Consider the following 9,326-nt stretch of genomic DNA (forward strand, 5'->3'; position numbering starts at 1 on the left):
TAACTTTAAAATGAAAATAAAAAGCTAAAATGATAGGTCTAGCAAACATTTTGTCATGTGGACCAAAATGATTCACAGATCAAAAAAGGACAAAAAAAGAGAAAAAAAATAAATAAAAATACTGTCTGTTTTTTATATTTAGTCAACAATAAAATAAGTGGCAGTACTTTATTTAAATGTGAAAAGCAGTAAATCTTTTTGTGTAAAATGGAGGTGTTATTTATTGTATATCCAAAACTTAAAAGTACTGATATGCCATAAACTAAACAAGCAGTATTTTAACTTGACAAATAAAGCAGTCACATTTTTGAGGGAAAGAGATCTGTAAACCCTAACCATTGTTTTGTTTGCCTAAGACAAAGGTATTCAATTGGTAATTTATTCAGGAAAAAATGGTCTACTCTATTCTCAATAAAAAAGGGCTTTAGGCAACTATTTCTCCTGAAACACCTGCTATTCTTTTGTCGTATTTTTTATACGTTTCCACGCAGATAGCCTCCGAATAATTTATTAGGTCCCCAGGATTTTCAAGTGTTTGTATCCGCTCTACAAATATCTGAATTTCGTGAGTCATCCATGTTTCTCATTATCCGGCTCCCGGCTTCCTCCTCCTCCTCCTGCTGCTGCTCCTGCTAGGTATCCACCTCTCTCAACCAAGCGCTGACTCTGCCTCTCTCTCCCTCCCTCCGCCATTCGATGCTCCACAAAAATCTCGTGCAGCAAATTTCTTGTCCCTTGTTTCCTTATATGGTGTTCGGCGCCGTTGCCCGCCCCCGCCCCCGCCCCCCCTCCCCCCCCTCCTCTGTGCCGTGAGTGAGGCGCGTGCACCCGCCGCTCATCGTTCGATTTCCATATTTGGAAGTGAGTTAAACGAAAACCGCCCAAAGGGGAGGAGGAAGGAGGGGCTGAGGAGGATTTCCTCCCACTGCCATTTAACTATCAGTCAACCCTCTCGCCATTAATGAGATAATTAATTGCACGTATTCACTTACAAGAACAGCTATAATGCTGATTAAACCAACAGTTGCACACATAATGCGTAGTAAGATTTTATAGCGAGTAAAACGTAAAGAAAAAGCAAACAAGTAAAAAAATACTTGGGAATACATGCTTACAACTACTATTACTACCAATAATAATAATAATAATAATAATAATAATAATAATAATAATAATAATAATAATAATAATAGTTGTTGTTTAATACATAAATGGACATTTTTACATTTACTAAAATAATTTACTACTTAGTTGTTTAAGTAGTACGGGTTATATTTGTTTGTTATCACAAAGCCCGGGGAAATTATCAATCGATCAATCAATTAAGTTTATTTGTACAGCGCATTTTAGCAACAAGACTGTTCAAAGTGCTTACATCATAAAAACACAAAAATAGAAAAAATATATAAAAACAACATGCAGTACCTACTGAGAAACCAGAACAAACATTACCTTTTGTCGAGTGTTATTATTGAAATGTATTGAATTTAATTAATTTCAATTCAATTTATTTATATAGCGCAAATTCACAACAAATGTCATTTCGAGGCACTATATAAAAATTGTAATAATTATTTATATTAAATTGTACCATATATACATTTTGATTGATACTTAGTACAGTAAGCTTAATTAACTATTCAAAGTAGTTTAATTTGAGTAGGAAGTAATTTATTGGGAAAACAAATGCAAAATATAAAGGCACGTTCAAAAACAAATAAAAATATTACAAGAATATATAAAAACGAAACCCAGTTGTAATAAATATGTCAGTATAATAAACATCAAAGATCAAACTCAGCTCAGACAAAGCAGATTATAGCCGTCAGTACGCATGCGCTCACGCTTCGTGCACGCCGCTACAGCCGAGAACGCGCTTCTACGCGCGCTCCCGCGGTGTATATAGTCGTGTCGTCATCGGTCCATTCAATTTCTCTCAGACTCTGAACTGTTCGCTGCTCTGACAATGGTAGGTGTTTTTTTTACTGCTTTTTTTTTTTTTTTTTTTGCTGCTTTTGTTCAGGTTTTAAATAGCGTCGCGGCTCCCGTTCCCCATTATAGATATGTTTTGAAAGTACACGGTGTTTTCTTCTTTTAACAGGTCAAATTTGTGTTTATTTTGCTGGTGTTTTTGTTGGTTTAGCAAAACACTCTCCTGACCGGTTGGCTGCCGCAGCAGCCACAGTTAGCAACCCAGAGGGTAAGCTAATGCTGCCCTGCTGGTTTAGCCGGTTATGCTTTCCCGAAACATTCACATATGTTATGATATTTTTTTTCCGCTTCAGTGAATAACCCCAGCAGGATACATTCTTTCTGCCGTAATGGGGAAGATAAAGTACCAATTGCCCTGAAACTGGCGCCATTTCGGCAGTCTTGGTGTGTTTCGCAGGGAAAGGTGTGAGGTAACGTTCGCGGCGTTGCCATGACACTGCGCTGATGTTTTCACTGCATCATGTTTCTGTTATTACACCTCTAGACTTGCCTCGCTGGCAGGTGCAGCGGCGCTTCATCTAGATATAACCGTGGCGTTAGCACTCATAGCTACTGGTATGACTGGCGCTAGCTGAGATTTCTCCTTCTTTGTCTCTACTCCGCCTCTTCGCGCTCAGTTTCTGTCACCCCAGCGCTGCAGACGAAGCCAATTTGAGCCAGTTTGTTTCTAAATAAAACATACGGAGTATTCCTTAGCAATGCTGAATAAATAAGTGATATTTCACAGTGTGTGTCTGGGTAGTTTTGCCTTATATAGCAAGCTAGCGCTCACATGTGCTGCGTTCTTGGCCCCACCCTGAATTTGGTGCAAAGACCATTTTGTCTCCCACTGCTTTACAACGCCACTCTCATCTTTTCCATGCTCTTTTGCTCGCTGTGAGCATTTTTTTTTTTTTTGCTGTTTTCTTCTGAAATGACGCCCAAAATAATCTAGGTTATGTAACATTAGGGTTAGCAGAGGCTAAAGCAGACTGCCGCATCTTGTTTTGTAGCTGCGCATCTGCCAGTAACATGAAGGCCCACCACATCAATTTACCAAAATAGAGATGTAGATTTATAATGCATGCTGTATTAAAGGGATCAAAAGTATGGAGGTGAGACTTTACCTTACAGTATACGGACATTTTACTCAAGTTAAGGTAGAAATACTTTGTAATAAATTACTCAGTACAGCGTAGTAAAAATACTCCTAAAGATACTTGTTTTCCCCTCCAAAAAGTCACTGAAGTAAATGTAACTAGTTACTGCCAAACTCAAAGTGTGAAAAACCTGACTTATTTTTTATTTTCTAAAAGATTTAGATCTGATTTTCTAATGATCAACAACTCATCACTCTAAATGTAAACAAAAGATTGACTCATTTCTGTCACCCACCCACTGGTTAATTTACCACATCAGGCTTTGAGTGTAAATGTTTCATCGTCTTTGGTTTCCAGTTTCCCTCTGAGAACCCACAGCATTACACAAGTCTGTATATTACAGGGCCAATTATTGAATCTGTGCAGAACTTATCATTCTTGTGAAATAAAAACAAGTTAGACAGGTTGGTTTGGTCGTAGCTGCAACAAGACTGGTTTTGATGACTATTGCGTCCCGCCAATTGGTCTGTAAATTCCTCAACCACACCTGATCCTTTATTTTTGTTTCATTGCCCTTACAAAAGTAAATTGGAATCAATAAAAAATGAAAATGGCAGGTCGGACCTCAAAGCAAACTCAAATTCTAGCAAATTATGTTCTGATTTTATCATTTCTCAGATTTAAAGGTTTTGTTTTTATTATATGAAGGGAAAATGTTCTAAATGTCAAAATTGTCAATATATTTTGGCAGATCAGATGCCAGTCTGTCCTTTTATTGTCAAAATATTGCAATTAACTTAAAATATAAACTACAACACACTTCTTCCTTTCCGTCAAAATGGGAAAAATAAAATAAAAAACCAGGAAATCTGTAACCGTCTGGAAAGCTTGGTCAGCGAATCTAAGTAATGTGTGTAATTTAGTTTCAATTCAGTTTTAATGCTTAAAAATCATTTTATACTTTTGAGTTTTTGTTGCAGACGCTTATAAACGCTGACTCAGTTTAACTTGTTTCTCTTCTGAGTCTGACATGAGCAGAAATGATGAAAATGCTCGGTGTTAAAGGTGTGAAGGCCTTATTTTAACTCCAGCTGGTAATGAAGGCTTTGCACACTGGGACTGTGGATCTTGAACTTTGAATTGTGTAATAAATGGTTAAGATTAGATAAGCTGAGAGCAAAGTGAAGCTCTTTTGAACAGAGAAAAACTTCATGTTTTCTTTTAAAAAAAAGGGTATTTTTTAAAATCTAACAAAGCAGATGAGTGGAAAAAAAAAAGAAACTAAATAAAATGCTAATTTTTGTGTGGAAAAAGCCAGTTTTATATTTAAGCTGTCTGACAGGAAGGTGGGATTATTATGATGGACTCTTAACCCTTTAATGAAAAGCTCAGGAAATGGGGGAATATCTGCACCTGGATGATATAATAAATATTCAGGAAGTGTTTACTTATTAAGGAGTCTGCTGGTTAATGATTCCCACTACGAGCTTTTAACACCCTGAGCAAACAGAGACATGCTGCAGTCGGCTCGGCTCCCGTCTTTCCTGGCCTACTTCCTCCTCTTTGTGTTTTTTTCCACTGATATGTTTGTCGTCTCGGCCTGAGACGGCGCTTTCTCCACATGAAGTGGCTAAGCAGAGTCAGGAGACCTGACTGAGTGTCTTTATGGGCCGTTTGGGACTGATTTGGATTCAGTTTTTTTAAACAGAGGCTTTATTGTTGGTTTTTTTGGGTGTTTAATTCCTGACCGCAGCCTCTCACACATGGCCATCTTTACTGCAGGAATGCATGACACAAAGGAGCTTATGTAATGTTTTATACCTACAGGCCGACTGGGAGTCAGAAACATGTTCAGATTTAGACATTAAATATATTTATTTATTATTATTTTTATTGATTAAGTTGTTTGTTTTAGGTTGCTTTTACCGCACTACGTCTGTCTGTCAGTTTGTTAGTAACTAGTTACATTTACTCTATTACATTTACTAAAGTAACTCTTTAAAAAATTTTACTTTTATGAGTAATTTTATTACAAAGTAATTTTACTCTTATTTGAGTAAAATTTCTGGATTTTCTACCCACTGAATGAAAAACAAACATGTTTTAACCAAAAGTTCATCAAACACAGACACACACCTGCAGTTTTTGTTAAACTTTCATAAGTTTTTCCTTTTTTGTATTGAAAGATTTAGGAAAATTTATTTTGCCTGATTTTATTTTTTGTTACTTATATGAATTATTGTCATTTTCATCCTTAAAATACAAAGAATTTCCACTTAGCTCTATATTTTGCTTCATCAGTTGATGTAATTTTTAAATATTAAATGATTGATAATTTGATCAGTTATTTGGTACTTTTTTTTACTTGTGTAATTACATGGTACTTTTTATTGTTTCTCCTCTTTCTGGAGTTTTGTTTGGGTTCTGGTTTATCTTGGCGCCAGCTCTGCTAACGGCTAACAGCCGGTTGTGACCACAACTTTCGCTGCTCCAGTCTGTCTTATCAGTCGCCGCCGTTGGGAGGATTCGTGCCGTGCGTGACGGTCACATGTCGTCCTCTCAGGTTCCAGTCGTCTCTCTCTTCGGTCACAGCTGGCAAACGTAAACCTGCAGCAAACGCTTTAATCAGCACAAATTCCCAGAGTTTCTATTTTTAAAAAGTTATAAGATGGATATCAAGGAAAGCGTGTCTGTGTATAAATTAAGATGGTGTTTCTTTAAACTCACCGGGATTCAGGTTTTCTTCAACAAAATATAAAATTTTGCATTTTTTAGGAGTTAAACGTAACATTTAAAATAAATAAAATAAATGCTTCAGGTTCCTTGATTGCAGTAGTTTTATCTCCAACAGTAACAGCATTTAATCCTATTTTTGAATTTGCTGATATTAATTGATGCTTTTGCAAAACTGTATTATTGGAAATGTTGTTTTTACCATTTTCTCTATTTATTTTACTTTATATTTTAAATTTATCGAGACAATAATGCATCAAAATTCTTGTGACGTTCTTCACTGTAAATAATAAACAATAGAGTAAATGGGTGATTTAAAAAAACATTTTCCATATTTTATAATCAGAAGACATTAACAAATTTACTGGACAACAAACTGTCCCAGAAGTTATTACAATAAGTGATTATATTGTTTTTTCCAAGTATGAATGTAATTAAAGTAATATTAATGCAAGAAGACATTCTCAAATATGAATAAACTTTAAATTAAAATGAATATTTAACACTGGAATTGGAGTCATTTTAAATGAATGAATAAAAAACAGAAATGACAAAATAAATTATGAATTCTCTGTAAACAAAATTATCCTTCAAAAAGCCCCAGACTGAGGACGTTTATCATTATTTTTGGTAGAAAGAGAGGAATCCTTCTGACCTATCGAGCGATCAGTTGATTGATTGATCGGGTCGGGCCCGGCTCCTGTTAAGGTCTCTTCTGTTGACGCAGGCCTCCGGTGTGAAAGTCACAGATGAAGTGATCGCCGTCTTCAACGACATGAAGGTCCGTAAGGCTCAGGCGAACGAGGACGAGAAGAGGAAGAGGAAGAAGGCCATCCTCTTCTGCCTCAGCAAGGACCTGAAGAACATCGTTCTGGACGAGGGCAAAGAAATCCTGCTGGGCGACATCGGCAACACCGTCAAGGACCCGTACCAGGACTTTGTGAAGATGCTGCCGCCCGACGACTGTCGCTACGCCCTGTACGACGCCACCTACGAGACCAAAGAGACGAAGAAAGAGGACTTGGTCTTCATCTTCTGGTGAGGATCGTTGTTGCTGAAATGTTTTCAGGGAATCGTGGCGCTGGATTTAAACCTTTCCTCCTCTTCCTCAGGGCACCGGACAGCGCTCCGCTGAAGAGCAAGATGATCTACGCCAGCTCCAAAGACGCCATCAAGAGGAAATTTGAAGGTGAGCAGCCGGGAACTTTATCTGGTTTTACTTCTGTCGGACGGTTTCCAGGATTTTCCTCCGTTAAACATGTTTTGGTTGGTTTGTGATTCTGAATTCATGGTGGTCCGAGTCGATTCCTGCAACATTCATCCAGCATTCGCTGCACTTCAGTCCATCTGGGTTACGGCATCAAGCCAGCTGAAGGTTTAAAACCCGTCAAAATGTTTCTGTCTGAAGTTCAAAGTTCTTGTTTTTAGATGCCAGAGACAGCGGGGGTTTCTAGAGATGTGGGGCAAAATTATCTGTAGTTGTGATGATGATGATGATGATGATTTAATCTAGAGGTGCAGGAAAAAAATCGACACTATAAAGAATTGCAATTCTTATTTCTGGGAATTATGAATAGATTCAAAATGCTCAGAAATAAATTTTTAAAATGCGTTCAGCTGAACATCTTTTCTATTTGCTAGTTTTTATTTTTAACGTATATATTTGTTCTTTTATGATTTTGTTTGATGTACTTGCTGTTATTTGATTACTATAAAGTGCTTAGAGAAGCGCCATGAAAATGTATTTATTACTGCGTCATACTGCATTAATACTAAAGTATCAAGTGTACGTAATACTTTATCACTATTTTGAATGATTCTGTGATATTTGTTTAGAAAAGGCCAGGCAGCTACATTTTGAAGGTTTTAGTGGAAATTTACTCCCTTTTTTTATCCTTCCTTCTGTGTAAATGATATGCTGTTAAAACCCAGTTTAGTTTCACACACTGTAGGAAAACATTTGAGTTTAAAAAGTTGAACATTTTAATTTTTTGAGTTTCAAAAGTCAAAACTTTTCAGCTTTTAAAACTAAAATTTAAAAGTTTTTTGGTGAAAATTTACTCCTTTTATGTACTGTAGGGCTGACTGGTACATTTTCTTTTTAATTATCTTGGGAATCATTAATTTTATCTTTTAATCACAGAGATATTGGTCAGAATAATCTGGTGAAAACCTCGCCTCTCATTAAATATTCCCAGTCTTTGACGGGTCAGTGTATTTTTTGTTTTTCTCCAGGCATCAAGCACGAGTGGCAGGTGAACGGTTTGGAGGACCTGAAGGAGCGACGCACGCTGGCGGAGAAGCTGGGCGGCTCGTCGGTAGTCACCCTGGAAGGATCTCCTATATAAACACGCCTCTCCTCCTCCTCCTCTTCCTCCTCCCACCGGCTTCGGTCGAAGCCTCTCAGACACATCTGTTGGGTTTAGCTGTTCATTCCAGTCGGGTTGGAGAAAACGGGGCAAAAGGAGAACCAGCGTCATTTGTGGGTCTCCTGGGGAGGGAAACCTGGGGTGGGTTTGGGGTCAAGTGACAAAGAAAAGCAAACAAAAAAACACAAACAGGCAGACTGTTGTTCCAGTTCATGCAACATAAGGATTATGAACAAAACACACCTAAAGATACTAACGATGAAGGGCGGTGATGAAGACGATGAAATTTAAATGCACTTATTCACGTTTCAGGACAGGGTTTTGTTCTTTCCACTTGAAATATTTCAGAGAAAGGGACAGTTCTTAAAATCATGAAAACTATTCCAACTACATTTTATTTTATGTTTTTTGCCAAACTTCTAGTTAAGTTTTGTGTGTAGTTGACACTAGACGTAGTATGAACTAATTCACTCCTGTTTGCACAAGACGGATGAAAACCTTCTCTGGGGGAACACGGTTAAATATTTTTTTGTTTTTGTCATTCCATTTGGTTTTTGGTTTGGTTTTTTTTTTTGTTTTGTTTTGTTTTCATGGAATCCCGAAAACTTGAGTGATTCCGTTTTATTTCCTGTTGTGTCGGAGAACTCGGCATTCGATGTAGTGAACATAACATTCCTCGTACTTGTTAAAAAAGGTTTCCTCGTTTTAAAAAGCTTTGTGGTGTTGTTGATGGTCTGACATGGAGCGACGTGTAAATGACGGACAAGCAGACTGAAGCGAAGGGTGGATGTTTTGTATCGTCTCCTTATCTCTAATAAAAGCACTAAACTACTGACTTCTGCTTTTTGGTTCTTTTAAACTCGACATCAGTCACTTAATTTTTCAAAAAACATTTTCTATTTGTGCTGCATAATATATAGAAATTGTGACAAAAGATATTTAAGTGTTTTGGAAAAATCCATCTGTTTATCAATCTAGCAATCAGTTTGGTTATCAATCAGTCATTTTATCATTTGTTTTCAATCCCATCTGTCTTGATTCTCCGTCTGTCCATCCAGTTCAAATTGGTTTGTCCTCCCATTCATCCATTGTCTTAAAACTGTACATGCTCATTTTCACTACAGAAGGAAAAACAAAGAATTTTTCAGTTTGA

The 9,326-nt window shown here is 37.1% G+C and overlaps 1 protein-coding gene across 1 annotated transcript; it reads left to right on the forward strand.

Moving 5' to 3' along the window:
* Positions 1 to 1,827: 1,827 nt before the first annotated feature.
* On the forward strand, positions 1,828 to 9,008 carry cfl1 (cofilin 1). The gene is made up of 4 exons (XM_044126173.1): positions 1,828 to 1,969; positions 6,532 to 6,842; positions 6,917 to 6,993; positions 8,040 to 9,008. The coding sequence occupies exons 1-4, from the start codon at positions 1,967 to 1,969 to the stop codon at positions 8,150 to 8,152; spliced, it is 504 nt and encodes a 167-aa protein (XP_043982108.1). The 5' UTR covers positions 1,828 to 1,966; the 3' UTR covers positions 8,153 to 9,008.
* Positions 9,009 to 9,326: the final 318 nt, after the last annotated feature.

This window comes from Gambusia affinis, linkage group LG09 (genome assembly GCF_019740435.1).
Source record: "Gambusia affinis linkage group LG09, SWU_Gaff_1.0, whole genome shotgun sequence".
Taxonomy (NCBI): Eukaryota; Metazoa; Chordata; class Actinopteri; order Cyprinodontiformes; family Poeciliidae; genus Gambusia; species Gambusia affinis.

What these genes read in the sequence shown, in the direction of transcription:
- cfl1 (XM_044126173.1), top strand. An exon ending in GACTTGGTCTTCATCTTCTG is followed by an intron (nt 6,843 to 6,916) that starts GTGAGGATCGTT and finishes CCTCTTCCTCAG; the next exon opens with GGCACCGGACAGCGCTCCGC. An exon ending in CATCAAGAGGAAATTTGAAG is followed by an intron (nt 6,994 to 8,039) that starts GTGAGCAGCCGG and finishes GTTTTTCTCCAG; the next exon opens with GCATCAAGCACGAGTGGCAG.